We start from the raw sequence: 18,434 nt of genomic DNA, 5'->3' as shown, positions 1-18,434 counted from the left end.
TAATACTCAAAAACATATTCGAAGAATTGATTTAACAAATGAAAACCATATTAAAACTAACATAAATTTCATTAAGTACAATATTATAATTAAGAATACATGATCAAATTAGTTTAGCTTTGGGTTGGATTTGAGTTATCTAGGATACCCGAAGTCTCCTATATACATTACTAGTTTAGTACCCGTCCGATGGACGGATTATCTTTATTTTAAATTAAATGAAAATGAAAATTTATTATAATTTATAAGAAAATAATTTCCATATCTTTTTTCTGAAAAAATAAGAGAAATTATTTTTATTTGGAAAGAGATTTTATTTGGTTTGAAATATCAAATATATGTGCATATATATATCTTAAAATTCGTTATTAAACGTTACTTATAAAAATCTAGTAATGTCAAACTGACAATCACCAAAACATTTGGGAGCTATTCACCATTATTCATAATATTTAAAAAATATTTAAAAAATCTTAATTTCGTAATTATCCTCTAAAACATTATTATACTATTTTGTAAAAATTGTTATTTCTTAACTTTCAATTTTTCAAAAAATCATTCTCATACTATGAAAATTAATTCATTATTGTTTTGTAAAGTTCTTTCAAATTAACATCAACCTAAAATATGATGTTAAATACAAATATAGTCATTTGTAAATAAGTTCATATAAACAACGCAAATAAACATAAAGATTCAAAAATAAATTATAGCGTTGAGGAAAACATTAAAAAATCATTCAAATACGAATTATAAAAAATTATATATTTAAAAAAAAAAATATTTTAAAATTACTATATTTCGAATTATATTGAACTTTTGTTATATTTTATTTAAGCTTAAAATATTATTTTCGAAAATATTTTATTCACCCTTATGTTTTAGACAATGAAATTGCTCAATGACATAATACATTAATACATAAATTAAAAATTAAACAAATATAACATATTATAAAATAAAAATCATGAATAAAAATATTTATTTAGTTAAGCTCAAAATCTATTTTATTTGTAAAATGTAAATCCTAATTCTTGTTTATGAACCCAAACTGATAAATAACCATGTTTAATTGTAAAACCTAAATCTCACTCCTCTTTTATAAACCCAAACCGATAAATAATCTCGTTTAATTATAATCTAAACTATAATGCGCATTTATAAACTCAAACCAGCATATAACCCTTATAATTGTAAAACCTAGAACTGGCAAAACCAAAAATTAGATTAATAGTTGAAGGAGAATTTTTAAGAAATGCCTCTTTTGATGTACCCATATTTAAACATACTAATTTTCTTGCCATTTTTAAAAATACCCCTTTTAAATATGAAAAATTGTAAACTTTTTAATAGTTTATAAAGGTACATCTAGATCATCATTACTACTGGGAGACTCAATACAAATATTTATAAAGTTTTAAAAGGTTCTAAATAGCATTTATAAGACATTTATAAGGTTTTTATAAGGTTTACAAAATTTTTATATGGGTTTTAAAGGTTTTTATAAGGTATTTATACAGTATTTATGAAATATTTATATATATAAATTTACACACATATCAAGATTATTTGTGTATATATATATAAGCTTACACATATTTTTTTAATAAATATCAATTTTTTTAAGTTTTTAATTTATCAAAAATACCGTTTTTCTAGTACCACTTTTTAAAAATATCACTATTTCAAACTTTATCAATAAATCACTAAAAATGTTGACATTTCTCCAAATATGTGTGTAAACTTATAAATATACACACAAATTACCTTTATATATGTATGAATTTTTATATATCTTTCATAATTAGCGTAAAATAACTTATAAATACCTTTTAAAAACCTTTTAAAAACATTGTAAACCGTTTCAAAAAACCATTTAAAAACCTTATAAAACGATTTAAAACCTTTTAAAACATTAGAAAATATTTGTATCAAATTTATATAATTCTTTATAATATTTATTTTATATATTTCCTTTTAATATTTATATGAAAACATTATTTAATTATTTAATGAAAACATTATATAATTCTTTATAATATTTATTTTATATATTTCCTTTTTCGATAAGGTTAATAATATTTCTATTTTATCTAAATATTAACAAAATTAAAATTGACATGTGTCAATATCTTATCGTTTATAATTGACACATGTCACGATTTTGTTAATGGGTGACTTTGAAAATGAAGGTTTATATAATAAGATATGTTTCGTAGACCAAATCGCGTATTTTGATATCAGTGAATTAGCAGTTAGCTCGTATATATAGATTGTAATGTTTATCAGCGCATCAATATTTTATTTACCCCGACCGACTCATCCATGTTTTGAACTAATACGACAGTTTATAAAACTATTGTTCGTTCCTTTTTTTTTTACTTAAAAGACTGACTCTTTTTATTTTTGCCTTGGCCTCTAAAAACGAATTAGAAGCAAAGAGACCCTAATGGCGCCGTCGGAGCAGCTACCACTAGATTCGGTCGGAGAGATACTTTGTCGACTGCCAAGGAATTCACTTGCTCGATTGAGAGTGGTATGTAAGCAATGGAACGCTACTTGGGAGGACAGGAGTTTCTTGAACAACTACTTTACTCACGCTCGCCCTCAATTCATCCTACGGACAAATTCCGAGATTTATTCCGTAGACATCATCAATCTCAATCTCGACCATGGTTCACAGATAGATGTGAGTGAGATAGGTTTAGATTATATCCCATGTAAAATGATCACCAGCTTAGTTCATTGCGATGGGTTCTTCTTATCTGATATGTTTAAAAGAGGCTTCGTGATTTGGAACCCCTGGTTGAGACAGAGTAGATGGGTCGTACCGGAGGACACACGCGAATATAGATTTTGTGGCATTGGCTATGATAACACTAGACCCGAAACGGGTTACAAGATCTTTGGGTTTTGTATTTGCTTCGATGGTACTCGCCAGCTCTACCCGAACCCGAAAGTTGCCATCTACGACTGCAAATCCGATGCGTGCAAGTTTATTGTGAATGCCTCTTGGGGAAAAGATTGGCGTGTACCAGAGTTAGATAGTATTGTGTCCTTTAATGGTAATTTATATTGGGTTGCTTATGATTCAAAGACCTGTGAACATTTCATCCGAAGCTTTGATTTTTCAAAGGAGATGTTCAAGACTTTTTGTCTTCTACCTTGTAATGAAGAAGAAGACTTTGCCATTACGCAAGTCCTTGCTGTTTTCAGGGGAGATCGGTTTTCTGTGTTAAGGCAATCTTACATGACCAGGAAGGTCGAGATTTTGGTGACGAAGCATAAGATTGACAGTAATGGAGAGGCCGTGGTGTGGAAGAGTTTAATGAAAGTGTCAATACCTGATTTCCCTAGGTTACAGCAAAAATGTTTTGGTGGCTCTGGGCCAAGTTACTTCGTTGATAATAAGATGCTGTTTGTGTGTACTTCTGATGAAACTGGGCATCCTTGCATCTACATTGTACAGGAAGATGTGTTCAGGAAGATTTCAATAGATTCTGTGGTTGATCGTTGGTCTTCTTGCCTTACCTATATCCCCAGTTTTGTCTCCATTCCTTTAGCTCAAAGAAACAATAAGGATCGCTTATAATGGTTTTCTAGCTTTATGTTCTGTTTTTATAGTTAATCAAACAATTATGGTTTGGACTCGAGTCATTAAACTCTTATATATATCGCTTTCTACACTTTTATTTTTTTAAAAGGTTTTCTCAGATGTGAATAATCTCTCAAATTGATGTGGATCAAAGAAAACAAGTTTTTTACTTAAAGTTTTCCATGTATAAAATAAAAGACTTTCTCTGTCGACAAAAAATAAAATAGAAGACTTTCTCTATAACTAGACAACACAAATATCATACAGTTTAATAATATAACTAGATTCGGACCCGCGCTACAGCGCGGGGGAAAATTACCGGATTTTTAATCCTTTGTACGTTGCGGGATAATTTATTTGTGTTTGCTTTACTTTATTTTGATTATTAATTAAATTCTATCATTTTTAGATTGTATTTTTGTGTTGGTTTCGAATATGTTCAAAATTATTTAAATTGTATGATTTTAGTTGGATTGTTAATTTTAGAACAATATGTGACATATATACATGTATAAATATTATAATATGAATCATTTTTAAAGTTTAGGGATTGACCCGCGGTACACCGCATAATCATAAATACATGATTTTAACTTGGACCTTTCATGCAGTTTTGTAAAATTGCAAATCTCTAAAATAAACAAATAAAGATATTTAAGGATAAACAAATCTCTAGAATAAACAAATTTAAAGATCATAGTTAATATAGGAGAAAACTATACATCTAAATATTAATATAAGATATTTAAGGAACATTTTGTTTTGAAATATTATGGATAATTTGATAAATATTTTATATTTAATTTATATTTCTGATTTTTAGGTTAATTTGTTAAACCAATATACAAAATCATACATTAATGTATTTTTCCTTAAACAAATTAAGATTAATGTACTTTCCAAAACCGATATTGATGGTTTAATTTGGTAGATTTCGAAATAATATATATGGAAACTGGTATTTAATATTTTAAAATTTTTAGTAAGATCCAATTGAAAAATTTCGGGTTAATTTTTTAAAAAAACCCGACCCAAGAAACTTTTATACTTCTCTTTTACTATAGTAGGGATTGAAGCATTACAATTGTATTAACGTGTAAAATTGCATTACACTCTACTGCACCGGAACAAGACTGAATCCTGGGGGTTTGGGAGATATGATCTTCAGCCTCATAGGTCTATTCGAAATTTTCTTAAACTGTGGTGGTTTTGGTGGAATAATCTTCACTTTTAGGACCTTCTTCGAAAACTGCTTAGTCTTGAACACCACCACGGATTCTCTCTTATACCGGTATCATTAACCTTCTTCTGATCGGAAACATTCAGTAGAAACTTATGCTTCAGTAGCTCCGAAGCTCTTCCCTTTCCAATGATTACTTGCAAAACACGTTTGTAAAAACTGTCTTGCCTCCCAAGGAATAGACTCCGGGATTTCTGGCGCATTACCATTCAACAAAAGAGGCAAAATATTCATAGAATCTTCCAACGGCCATGGAGGTTCTCCGGTATACATCTCCAACACGATACAACCTAAAGACCACAAATCTAGGGCTTCCTCCACGATCCCGTTTTGAACAGATTCCGGGGACATGTTAAGAGACGTTCCCAAATACGGAGAATCGTATTCCCAAAACTCCGAGTCTTCTCCAACTTTTGTCGCCATTCCAAAATCCGAAATCTTCGATTCGTTTGCAACGTTGCACCCACAAGCTAAGTACGAGGAAACACGAGTATATTTTCAGGTTTGAGGTCGCAATGAACGTAACAGTGAGTGAAGTCTCTGATCATTGAATCAGACAATGACCTTGTTTCCATGAGACAAGTAAAAACTTCCACCTGCTGCATACTCCATTGACATTCTATACACTCTGACTCCGTAATCATTGACACCTCTCGGCATACTTGTCCCACAAGTTTGCACGATTCTAGGGCATTCTCTGAGTTTATACAGAATTTGAAACTCTTTGAGATGACGTTCCAAGTCTTGCGGGTAGGAGGTTCAATGGTCTGTATTGCTACAGCTGCTCCTTTTCCCTATCTCTCTCACTCTATTGGCAATAGAGACCATTCACCAGCTTATGCGGACAATCACTCCTATTGCTTGACTTAATTGCTAAAATTAATGATGTTGCTTCTTCTTTATTTTTTTTTTCTAAGAGAGAAGAAACTAAAGTTGAAAATGTAAATAACTCTGAAATTTGAAACTCTTTACTCTCCATTGGTTTGTACAATGATTGAAACTCCATAACTCTGTAATGACATATGAGGCACAGAAAGCATAAAAAGAAAAACAGAGTCTGTATATTTGATAAATTAAGGATCATACGACTGTGGATCTACATAGTCTGGTAAGGAGGCGATGTTTCACTCGAATCTTAAGTAAAAGATCTTCCAATAAGTCAAACTCGTCCTGGAGATGTTCTTCATGAAGAGCTTGGAGTTGTGAAGGATCAGCATTTACTACCGCTGAAAAGAAAACAAGGACACACATTTCGTAACAACAACGACAAAGGAAATCAGTTTACTTCATTTGATATTGGTTTCAAACGTTCTTACGGGGTGGAGGTTTTATCCCTTTGTATTCAAAAATGAGATGTAACGCACGAATCGCTATAATACCTGCGCATTAATATTATACAAAACATAACAGAGAACTCTAAAAAAGCAAAAAAGAAAGAAAGTGTCGTATGTATACAAAGTTATTAATGCGGGCTTACGAGTTGCAACTTTCATCGTTGAACAGGCTTGACCCAGGGTGCCGAGTAAACAAGTGTAGTATTCTAGATCTCTTCCGCGAGTTATCTTCCATCTCTGAAGCCACAAGTCGACATCACAAGTAGATGCTGCGGTTAATCGAAGTTCAAGACCACAATACGGTTGCATTCGGATCTCTATCGCCTGAATTTCCCTCAGTCTCTCAAGGCAATCATTGATTTTGTCCTTAACCTGCGAGAATATCACAACAAGAAGAAGAAAATAAGTAACAACAACGTTGTGTGGGTCAAATACTGGCTCTAGATAGAAAGAGACAACATCCAAGCATGAATCATAACAACAACAAGAAAAGAAGTAGTCAACAGAAAGAAGTAACAACAACTTTGTGGGTCAAAGACTGACTCTACGAGAGCGAGAAAGAGATAACATCCCAGCAAACTTCTTTACCTGTTTGTCTAACACTTTTGTACGCTCACTCATTCTGAAGTCTGCCCCTGCCACAGGAAATCTCAAATCTCAAATAACCCTAATTGATTATCAGAGCACTTTTTATATATTTTTTCTTCACGGTTCGGGCCAGAATAATAAAGCTAGCCCATTATTATTTAGTTTGGGTATGTTCGATACCTTTAAGTTATGGTATAAATTCTGCTGGAAGTTGAGCACAATTACGCTTAAGGATCCTGAGCCAATGCTAATATTTGTACATGGGGATTATTATTGCCTTCACCTATTCTCCAAACGATTTTGGTCACAGTAGTAGACTAGTACTGGCTTGAAGCTCTGGCTGGCACATGTAACAATACTTCTTGTATCTCTAGTTATTTTTCTTCAAGTAAATAAATAAAATTCGACATCTTCAAAAGAAATTACAGTTGCACATTCTCCCCTTTGTTTTTTTTGTTAAGTTTAATCATTTGCATGCTCATTCTCTTCTCTAATAATGGTCAGATATATATTTTAGGAATTGACTTAATTTACTAGTGAAAACCATATTAAAAGTAGCATTAATTTCATGAAAATGCAAAATTATAAATTATAAATAAGAAGTAAAATAGATGATCAAATTAATTTAGGTTTTGGCTAGAATTGAGTTATGTAGTTAAAATATTTTTTTACCAAAATTGAGCCTAATAGGCTTAGGACTGAATTACCTAGGTTCTCAATCGTTAGACTCATATTTAGTTGAACCAAAATAAAATAATTAAACTCAGATTATTTGATTTTCTTTTTATGATATATTTTTTTGGATTGTTTGAAATCTTAAAAAAACAAAAAGAAAAATATATATTTTTATGGATCTTACGGCTAGATTAGTTGAAAGAATCACCATTGTCCACTAGTTCTGAATTAGTCATTGTTTATGCTAATAAAGAATATCATAAAGATTCGTTCAATTGCTCTCAGGTAAAATTCTGAAATATATCATTAGCATTTACGATGACACTAAATATGACACATTGACCATGACATGATTGGCACCAGATTCGTCTTCCTGAAATTCCACTTAGCCAAGCTGTGCTTCGTAAACTGCGGGAGAAGCTCGCAAGTGACTTTAAAAACGACACATCAAAGCAGATGCTACGAGCTACCACGACGCTTCCCAGAAGACATTTGACTTTGTCAATCTCCATGTGCGTCACTACATGGAGGCAATAAAACTGGATACAAGTGCCATTACCTTCTCAGGCTTGTGAAGGTGGACTTAGATTTGCTGCGATTTAATTGTTTATGTCATATTTTCTCTTTCGATTCTATGATACATCCCTTTTTATCTTTCTCTTTTTTTCTTTCATTGTGTTGAATGAGTGGCTTAAAGGATATGATACGTGTAGCTGGTTTTTTTTTCCCCGAATGAAAGAATGCTAAACTTATTCAACTCAAGAAAACAATGTTACAATATATGCATCCTTTATGCTGAAAAGATTTGAAAATGAATTAAAAAAACAAAAATTACATCCAAAATAACATACGTGTAGCTTTTAACTGCTTCTATCACGATATCATAAAAATGCAAAAAAATTACAACCATCAATCAAAGATGATCCTATCTCAACATATAATATCGGCAGAAAGAAACATAGAGTGAAACTGCTAACTTTACTGGCTTTGTACGAGTACGACCATTGGTAGGAGAGGGTTTGTCTGAAGCCACCATTATAAATCGTCCCATCTTCTTCTGCAGATCATCTAGAGGGTCCATTGAAATCTTTTCCAATCCTATCATCACTCAAATAAACCCCACACTTCTCGTAGAAGCTTATATCTTGCATTTGAAGTCGTTGAGCCAGTAAAGTCACTCCCCTTGTCAACGATGGATGTAAGAGGAGAGTCCAGTTCCTCAAGCTCCTCGTCGCTCGTGTATCCTTTTCTCTGTATCATAGACACGTTCCTTGTCAATTTTCCTGCAGCCTCTGCAACTTTTTCTGCTATATCCATGGTCGAAGGAGGCATGTAAGAAACAGAGGAAGCTGCATAAGGGAAGCTTGCTTCTGATAGCTTCCCATCACCAATGCTCTGGAAATATAACCAAAAAAAAAAATGATGTTTACAGTTTTAAGTTTTGGATTGGGAGTACATATAGATTCCAAAATTTGTATTGTACCTCAGCAGCATTGAGCTCTTCTAAGACGGCACCAGGTACATGATCAGGACAGAACTCATCAGGTGTGAAGTTGCAGAGTATTCTTTTGATGAGTGGAAGACTGATTGATGGGCACATCTGTTTATAAGAAACCAATAAAGTAAGGACAAAGCTCGTGAATGCAATGGGAATAACCAAGAGACAAAAGAGTGACTGAGAGAAATATTAAACAAACCTCTTCTCTAATGGATCTTTCCATAAGCATGTCTTTTGGGAGCATAAGAAGATCACTAAGTTCATTTAGTAAAACAAAGGGTTTACTTTCTACGTGATCATCTTCTCTGTCTCGTGTTTCTTTTGCTGAAGAATCATCAGAGTTCATGCCGAACATTTCAGTGAGGCATCTAGACCAATTCCCAATCTGCAAGGGAAACATTTCGTCAGTGGATTTTTCAACATTATAAACTATCAAATGTATTCAAATATGAACTTTGTTTCGTGTTGCTTACCGCATTTTTAAGTTGTGCTCCTGATCCAAAACTCAAGTCTCCAGCAGGAATAGGCAGCACTTTGGAATCAAGGATAGGATCAGAGACAGGATCGGTTGGAATCTGATGTTCTGACTCGCGCAGAATAGCATTGAACATGGCTACATCGAATCTACCGATACACTTGTCCATAACCTGTTTAAAGAAAAATGAGGATATGATTCTTATGTCTTGGCTCTTGTATTTTGAAACAAATGGAAAATCTGATTACCATTCTAGCCAATACGGGTAAGCAACCGCATTCATGTCCTGCGCCTCGCATAGGACAAAGCCGTTGCAGAGCATCTCGGTAAGCATTTTTCCATAGGCTTATCGAAAAGGTCCCTTGGTTCTGATCACCCAAGGAAGGTCCCATCAGTTTCCCATTTGATTTACTGACTGATGAGTCGTTTTCAGGAGATTGCATATGAGGAGTGAAGACCTTAAAGACATGAGAAGAAGAACAAAAGTGAGATGCTACATACACAAACTAAGAAGCTCATTTTAGTTACATTTGGTATGTACCTGCCACCAAACAGACTCAACGATTCTAGAGAATACCCAAAATTCGATTTTCTCAAGTGCAGTAGTAAATGTCTCAGTTTCTTGCCAATCCTCCAAAAGCTGTTGGAAACCATTCTTCCATCTCAGGTTTGTTTTCTTGCCTGAATCACCATGGTCACTCCCATTTGAGATCTGTGTAATGCGAGACTTACCAAACGCTTGCGAAATTATTTGCCTTAGAGCTATGATGTTTGATAACCAGAAGGTCAACCTAACAAATGGGAACCAAGAGACAGCAAAAAGAAGACATTTGCTTACATCACAACTGAGAAGAACCAAGATCCTGAAGTTTCACTCAGTGTCAAAAATAGTAAGCGTACCTCGGAACATCATTCCCACAAGATTTAGCAACCAAAACAAGACCAGAAACAGAGTTTCTAGCAATCGTAGCACGCTTTCCCTGAGTAAAATGCTTACAGGCATGGATATAGATTCTAGAAATACGCCGAGCAGGCGTATGAAGCTTGTGTGCAGAGCTGCAATGGTCAGGCACAACAGAATAGAGCGAGATCTCAAGTGCAGCAACTTCTCTAAGCTCCTCTTCTAGTTTCTCGATTCTCGTCTCTAGATGTCCAATCTTCTCTTTCGAAGATCCTTCCTCAAAGTTCCCCCCATCATTCTCTTTTACATCAGCCGCCTCACTCTCACTTCCAGCACTAAGAGCACCATTTGAAGCATCTTCCCATACATCGGCATTGATACCTTCTCGAGCATCTGTATCGATTTCCTTATCAATGTTTGCATCTTCACATTCTTGTTCATCAACATCTTTCTCCAAGTCACAAACAGATCCACTAGAATTATGCTCCTTCTCCGTTTTGTCCACAACTCTGCAAGAATCTGATACTTGATGAGCATCTGCAGAGGCAGTGGCACAACTATCATCGTCCAAGTAACGAACATCTACCGTTTCGTAAGCCTCAGAGGGATCTGACTGTGTGGTTGAATCACTTGCAACTGTAGAGATGTTACTAGACAATTCCTTAGCGTCCAAGTCCTTTTGTTTCTCTTGTTCTGCTTTTTTCTGGCTATTCGTCTTCTGCAGCTTTTGATCTTTCCTTACACTCTTGGTAGATCGCTTCGACTGGACATTGTTATTGTTAGCTGTTCTTGCCTTCATCATGAAACTCGTCCAATTCAGCCAAAGCAGCAGTTATCCCACAATCTAATAATTTAAAACTCCTTCAAGCGATAAAGCAATCCAAGAAAGATTTGTGTAACCCTACAGGAAATAGAAAGAAAACAAAAATCAGTGATAATCCTCAAACAGTGATAAATTTTTAGATATTGGTTGAGCAAGAGGAGCGAAATGATAAAACAAAAAATACAGCTAGATAAGATATATTCTTGTTCCTGAAACGACAAGAAATAATGGAGGAGGAAAATGACATAATTGGTACTTGCTACGTTTTGTCTGAATCTACAGTATCATTTAGGGTCCCAACTTTTGTTCATAGAGAATGAATGCATACACACATACGGATTTATAAGAATTGTTTTGATTTTGTCTGAGTTACTATAGTTATGACAAAATTAATTAGATTTTGAAAAAACTCAGGAATTGAATTTTCCAAAAACATTTAAGTTTCAGAGAGTGATAGAGAGAAACAGAGCATATGAAACCAACCATGAGGACTAGAAAAGAAAAGAAGATTACCAGTAACTGAAAATATCCAGAGGAAACAGAACAGTCGAAAGAAGAAGAAGAAGAGAATGAGAAAGTGGTGTTTCACATCGAAATCATTACGAAACCCCCGATTCGCTTGTCTTCCTCTTCAAGACCGGTTGCTTTAATCTACTCAGAGTGAAGTCTACTCTCAGATTTGCGTCACTGATGAGATTCACCTGTCTTTATCTTTTGCGTCACTACGATTACCTGTCTTTTATCTGTAATCCATTTAATAATGCTACTTACTTTCTCTCTCTCTATTTCTCTTTCACTATGGGAAGATCCGAATGCGGGAAGTTATGGAGGGTGCGCTTTTTTAAATATACGAAAGAAAAAAAAACATGGATCGTGTTCGGTACGGACTGTAATCGTGGTCGTGACCCATGGAGGTTTGTGTCGGTGGCTCGAGTGTTTACCGGGAATAGCCGGTTTACATTACTAGAAAAAATGTAGCTTCTCTTTTAAATGACCGTTGTGTCCTTTTTCCTTTCGTCCCAAAAACATTTGACTGACATCACCGACACCGACATCAAATTACATACGACTACGAGTGCTGCTCTTTTATGTTTCTTGAATTTGAAATTTACGAAATAAAACATCTAATGTACAGAGGAAAACTGATAAGAGGACAAAGGTTCTTCACATGGCTTGACACTGGACTCTTCTTTCTTTCTTGGGTCTTCAGACCATGTGAAATGATGACGTTTTCGTATTCATTTACTAACCGGAGCCTAATCGTTTCAGTGTTACTCTGAATCATACTCTCGGGAGACACTTACACAGCGAGAATGAATTACTACAATAGCCCTCCCCGATGTGATGCAATTTGAGAGCGCCAGATTGCTCAAGTAAAGCAAACAGCAAACTAAGCTATAACTTGCTTGGATTACCAACCTATCATGTAGTGCGCCAGCAAGGAGGGTACTGAGCTTGTTTAATCCTAGACTCTATCATTGTTTAATCGTCATGCATGACACCAGAGGATGAGATGAAACATCACTTCTTGCTAAAGAGCTGACACAACATTCAAGTTCTATATGCTTAAAGAGAAGAAGATTATCGAGCAACAACACCAAAGGAAACTAATCAGAAGATTCGGAAGCAAGAGTAATCAAAAAGTGGCACTGGTCAAAAGGATTTTCTCTAAAAACCTGCAAAGATTAGAGATAGCTCTCATGTTTTCTACCCCTTGATCACCTGAACCTGAGTGAAACTTTCATCGACTCCCAACTCGAGACTTATCCTAATATAATTGATCAAGCTCCTTCCAAAGATCAAGATCAACATTCCTCATGCTATACCCAAGTATTTGAAAAAAGGCTCAGAATTCAAACATCCAACACTGATGCAATGAGCAGTAAAATCCTAATAAACACCGCAATCGAAGAAACTGAAATCTAGTGTGCTGAATCTATCAATGGTCGACACCATGAGAACTCCACTCAACTACTTTATAGCCTATCAAAACTCAATGTGCAAGCTGCACAAAGCTATAATCACATATCATGACGGAAATCATTACTAAAGAGCCTTCTTGAAGAATGGCAAAAGTCTATGAAACAGAGAAACAATCTATCCCCTAGTTACAGCTATACTATCAGCTTCTACTAATAACTACACAAAAAAGGCAAGTATAAAGATGATCTGAAGAGATTCAGAACTGACTAATGTCAACTAGCTATCTAATCAGTATGCACTGCGTAGAGTGCAATAAGCAAACCAAACATAAACAAGGCATAACCTTAGGACGAGAACCACACAATGTCAGCATACTATTCACGTTTAAACGATTTATTCAACAAATGGAGCAATCAATAGTCGAGTCAAATCCAACTATCTGAGAAACGAGCAAATCAAAGTGACCAAATTTGAGAAGTGTAATAAGCAGTGGAGAGTGAAGGCAATTGCGTTTAAACAGTTAAAGAACACTTATTTCATGAACATTATCATTATCGACAAAACAAAGGAGAAATGAAACAAAGTTCAAGGGCCAAACGAAACCCTAACTCTCCAGTCTTCGTGATCGTCATTGAACGGGTAAAAAACAACTCTTCAAATCCCCGGGAAGAAGACATACCAAATCAAGCATCCGGAGATCCAACGGTGATGCTTAATCGGAGGAATCTCCAGCGTTGGCTAGCTTCTCCATCTCAAGGCGCTCTAGAGCTTTCTGATGAGCCCAAGTCTCGATTGAAAGATCAGGTTTGGCATTGAGTCCGACGCCGAGGATAACAATTGTGAGGAAGCTGGTGATGTAACAAGGAAGCTCCCAATCTTCCCATTTTCGCGACTGTCCCGGTGGCGGAGGAGGCCGGTTCATAAAGTAACCCTTAGGCCGCTCCTCATGACCTGGCGTCGCCCACCGACTCGGACCGGCGGATGTAGATCCAGACCTGGAGAAGATCCGATTTCGTAGCGTCTTCGCTGCGACGGTCAAGGACTGCGTCGACGGCATCGCTTTGGTTCCGATATTTTCTGCTGTAAGCAAAAGGAAAAGGAAATACTCAGATTTGTCAAGTGTCCAACTATATACGACCACGACCTACAAAATGGTTTAATTCGAACCAAACCGAGAAATTCAATTTGGTTTATCAATATCGTCGGTTTAATTGGAACTTATATTATGATTTCAACTTAGATTATCCGGTCTAATAGATTTTGTTTTCTGAAACTCTATTCTATGTCCGGTATGATTTGGTATCCTCACTTCTCAATTTATTCTCGGTTTCGCTGAAAAATGTTGTCGTTCGATTGATTTCGGTTCTGTTCTCGGTCAGTTCGGTTCTTATTTAGACAAGGCAAAATCGAATCGGCACCTTAGACGGTTAATGATTATTGGCTTATTCAATTTATGACATCGTATTTGCACAGTAACATAAAATCTTCATATACTTCTCTTTTATATAGGAAACATTCTGAATTCTACATAGAAAGGCCATGAACAAAGAGACCTGAAACAAATCATAACCTTATGCTACCTCTAATTCAACAATCGAAACTTTAGGAGATATATGTCTCTTATATATATACACAAGCATGCAGTCAAAGTGTTTCCAACTTAGAGCTCCACTTTCACCTGATTTGGCTGTAAAGTCGTTGAACCCATTGGGAAATCGGCTTGATGCTGATCTTCTTCTCTTCCCCATTCAGGCTGATGGTAGCCATCGAAAGGCCATTGTTGCAGCTGATGATAGGACTCTCCATTGAAGCTACCATCCATAAGAGAGCCGTTCTGCAAAAGAGATTTGGACTTCCATCATCAACTCAACTCGCAAAACATATCAGCTTCACTTAGACATGACTAATTCAACATCCTATATTCTCTATCTAGTCAACAGGCCAGCTCTCTTGTACTGTAATCTATCTTAAATGAACAAGGTTTTTAATGAATGGGGCTTGGTTCTTAAATGGTGCACAAGCTGTAAAAGAAGAGGGTCATTTAATAAGAAATTATTTGCAGACAAACAAAAGTTGATTACTATTAGATTAGATAGGTGAAACTTGAAGCAACAATAACTTAAAACTGAGACCCACAGAAAAATAATTCTGCAAGGATATAAAAAAAAGACAGTATCATAGACCACAGAGCAAAGGTGGTCCGTGTTTCTGACCACTTTCTTCTCTCTGTATGATATAATTGAGAGGACTAATGAGTCCTTTCAAAATACTTTTTTGAATCCTTGATCTCTCTGTTTGTACTACATTTCTGTAAGGTCTGTGTATTTATTTCCCCACGTTGTTCTTCTTCTTTAAGCCTAGTCTAGAATAGGGTTGATTAATGTTGGATCAATAAATACCCAAAAGTTTCTCTTTTTGTGATGCAACTAAAAATGTTACTCAAAAATATAATCCCTCTGGTTACTTAAACGGGCAACATGGTCAAAGGGAGGTCTTTTTATATTGAATATTAAACTGAAGAGAATTTTTGTAGAAGAAGATCACATGCAACCTCAATTCTCCTATGTGATTAGATGATACTTACTTCTGAAGCCAATATGGTGTCGAGATTGAAGTCAATTCTGGGGTTTACTGCAGCAAGTCTCATAGATAGCATCTGCAAAGAAGAACAGCAGTTGCGTGACATTGTGGCACCAATCACACATTCCTTAGGTTATTACAGTATCTTAATTTCAGTTAACAAAAAAAATTCCTACCTCCACTTGACGCTGTAAAGATTGCACATGGTTAATGATTTCATCCAGAACCAATGCAGTTCCCTGAATCTGCAGGCCAAAGCTTTCTGGTAAGTCAGACCATAAAGAAGAACAAGCCACAACTTTTAGAAGCAAAAGAGTTACTAAGCAGCAGTATATGTTAGTTATAAAAATTATTAGTTAGTCCTAGCATGTAAACGGCTTCTATAATCTCAACAACTCTGCTATTTTCAACACAATATTGCCTGAAAAGCGAACCAGAGCAACATCTCTCCTTCATAAACATAAATTCCAGGAATTTCTCAAGATTTCATGAATAAACAATCAAGTCCCAGAACCCCACAAATTTGACAAACTCTTAAAGAGTTGTCACTTATCATCATCTCCTTCCACCAATAATTGCTGCTAAATTCCAAGATATCTATAGATTAGTTAGCTGTCTGCAGGAGTGTCACATCATGTTTCCAACCAATTAGGTATTGTGGGACTCAAAGCATATAACAATATTAGTGATGATACTACACTCCTCACCCTCTTTCTACTTGATAGATACCAAACTTATTAGAGACGATACTACTCTCCTCACCCTCCATAGAAAGCCTGCAACTTTTGCCACTTATTATCGAAAACATGGACCCCAAAACACAGTCTGACCTTGATCTATCCACCAAAATATGTCCCCTCTACCCAAAACCTTAAGGGAACACTCCAGCTAGCACTCCCACATCAGAAATCCATTATCGTCATTTATGGAGTACGCTTCAAGCTCAATGAATACCCTTTGGGAAGACGAAACAAGAATCTATTGAACAATGTCACCTCACTTCCGTATTACTACTAGCTTACCTAAATGGTTGTGTGACCCGTGAGATATTATTCCCCACACGAAAATGGAGTTAAGATATTCAAGGCAGTGAAATTACCAAACTAGTGGTTTTGGTCTTTGGCAAACCACAAAACTTTTCTTTCATATAAGAGGAATTTAGCACTAGAAATTTTTTCATATAAAAAGAAAGTGGGAAGGATTTAAACCCTTTATCAAACCACATCTTCAAATTATAGGAAAAGAAAAATCACTTTTTTGGGGGTTGGTCTAATAAAGAAAGATTCTGTCTTTAAGCACAAATGAAGATCTAATTATTGATTAAAAGGTCAATTATCTAAAGACAAACCTTATCACAGCCTGGGACCAGTTCCTGTAGCAGCTTCATTCGTGCGTTTATCTTCTCTCTTCTTGCCTATCATCAAGAATTAATGATTGATTAACGTAGCAACTAATTTAAACCAACATAACAAACCATGCTTGTGAGATGTGAATGAATTACTCGCTCTGCTAAGCTATGGTTATCAGTAGCTTGACCACGACGAGCTCTAACGTGAACATATGGCAACTTGTCTTCCTCTACGGAGCTCTTCGTCTTCTTCATCGAGCTTTTAGCCTAGAAATGAAGGAAAGAAGGAGTTAGAAACTAATCTCGTTAAGTTTTAATAAACACTCAATTGATTGTGAAAAATTGGTATCAGTCACCTTCTTCTCGCGTTCTTTCCTCTTGTTCTGGTTCTGTTTCGAATTCTGATTCTCCGAAACTGAATCGGTCTCAGCAGGCTCGGCCTTGACTCTGTCCAGATTCGCGCTAGAACTGGGAGTTTCGCCGGAGATATATCCATTTTGCTCAGTGGCAATCACAGAGAAACGAGCGGCGCGGTCCAAGAGAAGCGAGTTAGAAGGAAAAGTCAACGTCCCGAAAGGATGAGGAGAGATATCCCCGGCGAGTTTGGTAATGTTCGTCTGAGAAGACGATGAATCTGTGAAATGGAGAAGCTCCATAGCCTGAGTCACGGGCATCTCGAGCAAAGCCGTGAAAGAGCCGCCGGAATTCTCCGGAGGCGTCGTTGTCACCAATTGCCGGAATTCGTCACTGAAATTGAGCGATTCCAGTCCGGTCACCGGACCGATGCCGGATCTAGCTCCGAAACCATGGGTCAGATCCATAATAGGAAAAACAAAATATCACGCTTAAACCGGAATTGACCGAGTTGAAATTCAGAGAAAACCAGAACCGACCGACTTGATCAAACTCGCTCAAGTTAAAAAAAGAAGCTTCTTTTGGAGCTTGAAATCGTTCGACTCGGAAAATTCGAAAATTGAGAAAGCAGAAAGGGGAATTGAATTTCGTAAGATAGAGAAACAGAGGTTGCATCAATGGCGGAATAAGATGAAATAGTTCTCCATCTATCTATCTCTCTCTTTGTGTTTCTCAAAGCTCCCTGAAGATAGAAAGTCTTCTTCTTCGTAAGAGTCTGTGGGTGTGTTCTGAGAGAGGCAAAAGCTTTACACAAGAAGAGCCATTTGGAGTGGGAAGAAAGCAACGTTAGCTTTGGAGTGCGTCTGTTAATAAAGCCACATTTTTTGAGAGAGAGAGAGAGAGAGAGAGAGAGAGAATATCCATTTATGGTGTCTCTGAGACGATGAGAGAGAGAGAGAGAGAGAGAGAGAGAGAGAAAGACGCTTTCTTTCATTGGATCCCAACGGTAAAGGCCTTATGGGGGCCTTTTGGGCTTCGTTCGGTAATTTCTTTCAAAATACTTATGGTTTTTGGGGTCACTATTGTTCGTTCTTGTGGTT

General features: G+C 35.9%; 5 protein-coding genes and 1 pseudogene across 5 annotated transcripts; 1 reads left to right on the top strand and 5 right to left on the bottom strand.

The window, feature by feature from the left end:
• Positions 1 to 2,449: 2,449 nt before the first annotated feature.
• LOC17889828 (putative F-box protein At3g16590) lies at positions 2,450 to 3,592 on the top strand. Its single transcript, XM_006294348.2, has one exon. The coding sequence runs from the start codon at positions 2,450 to 2,452 to the stop codon at positions 3,590 to 3,592; it is 1,143 nt and encodes a 380-aa protein (XP_006294410.1).
• Positions 3,593 to 4,709: 1,117 nt separating this feature from the next.
• On the bottom strand, positions 4,710 to 5,495 carry LOC17888497 (annotated as a pseudogene).
• Positions 5,496 to 5,781: 286 nt separating this feature from the next.
• Positions 5,782 to 6,797, bottom strand: LOC17888118. The gene is made up of 4 exons (XM_006295093.2): positions 6,758 to 6,797; positions 6,313 to 6,541; positions 6,152 to 6,214; positions 5,782 to 6,061 (listed from the first exon to the last, which is right to left on the bottom strand). The coding sequence occupies exons 1-4, from the start codon at positions 6,788 to 6,790 to the stop codon at positions 5,916 to 5,918; spliced, it is 471 nt and encodes a 156-aa protein (XP_006295155.1). The 5' UTR covers positions 6,791 to 6,797; the 3' UTR covers positions 5,782 to 5,915.
• A 1,368-nt stretch (positions 6,798 to 8,165) lies between these two features.
• Positions 8,166 to 11,955, bottom strand: LOC17890238. Its single transcript, XM_006293732.2, has 8 exons — positions 11,643 to 11,955; positions 10,306 to 11,207; positions 9,947 to 10,196; positions 9,654 to 9,863; positions 9,404 to 9,577; positions 9,130 to 9,315; positions 8,916 to 9,032; positions 8,166 to 8,827 (listed from the first exon to the last, which is right to left on the bottom strand). The coding sequence occupies exons 2-8, from the start codon at positions 11,106 to 11,108 to the stop codon at positions 8,537 to 8,539; spliced, it is 2,031 nt and encodes a 676-aa protein (XP_006293794.1). The 5' UTR covers positions 11,109 to 11,207; positions 11,643 to 11,955; the 3' UTR covers positions 8,166 to 8,536.
• Positions 11,956 to 13,492: 1,537 nt separating this feature from the next.
• LOC111830977 lies at positions 13,493 to 14,146 on the bottom strand. The gene has a single exon (XM_023784109.1). It carries the CDS (start codon positions 14,107 to 14,109, stop codon positions 13,765 to 13,767), a length of 345 nt encoding a protein of 114 aa, XP_023639877.1. The 5' UTR covers positions 14,110 to 14,146; the 3' UTR covers positions 13,493 to 13,764.
• A 325-nt stretch (positions 14,147 to 14,471) lies between these two features.
• Positions 14,472 to 18,250, bottom strand: LOC17890275 (transcription factor bHLH48). The gene is made up of 6 exons (XM_023784972.1): positions 17,337 to 18,250; positions 17,134 to 17,247; positions 16,981 to 17,046; positions 15,809 to 15,877; positions 15,637 to 15,708; positions 14,472 to 14,886 (listed from the first exon to the last, which is right to left on the bottom strand). The coding sequence occupies exons 1-6, from the start codon at positions 17,799 to 17,801 to the stop codon at positions 14,713 to 14,715; spliced, it is 960 nt and encodes a 319-aa protein (XP_023640740.1). The 5' UTR covers positions 17,802 to 18,250; the 3' UTR covers positions 14,472 to 14,712.
• Between the last annotated feature and the right edge of the window lie 184 nt (positions 18,251 to 18,434).

The sequence above is a fragment of the Capsella rubella genome, unplaced genomic scaffold (assembly GCF_000375325.1).
Source record: "Capsella rubella cultivar Monte Gargano unplaced genomic scaffold, Caprub1_0 scaffold_4, whole genome shotgun sequence".
NCBI lineage: Eukaryota > Viridiplantae > Streptophyta > Magnoliopsida > Brassicales > Brassicaceae > Capsella > Capsella rubella.
The sequence above is the reverse complement of the archived record's forward strand: the minus strand, read 5'-3'. Positions and strand labels throughout refer to the sequence as shown.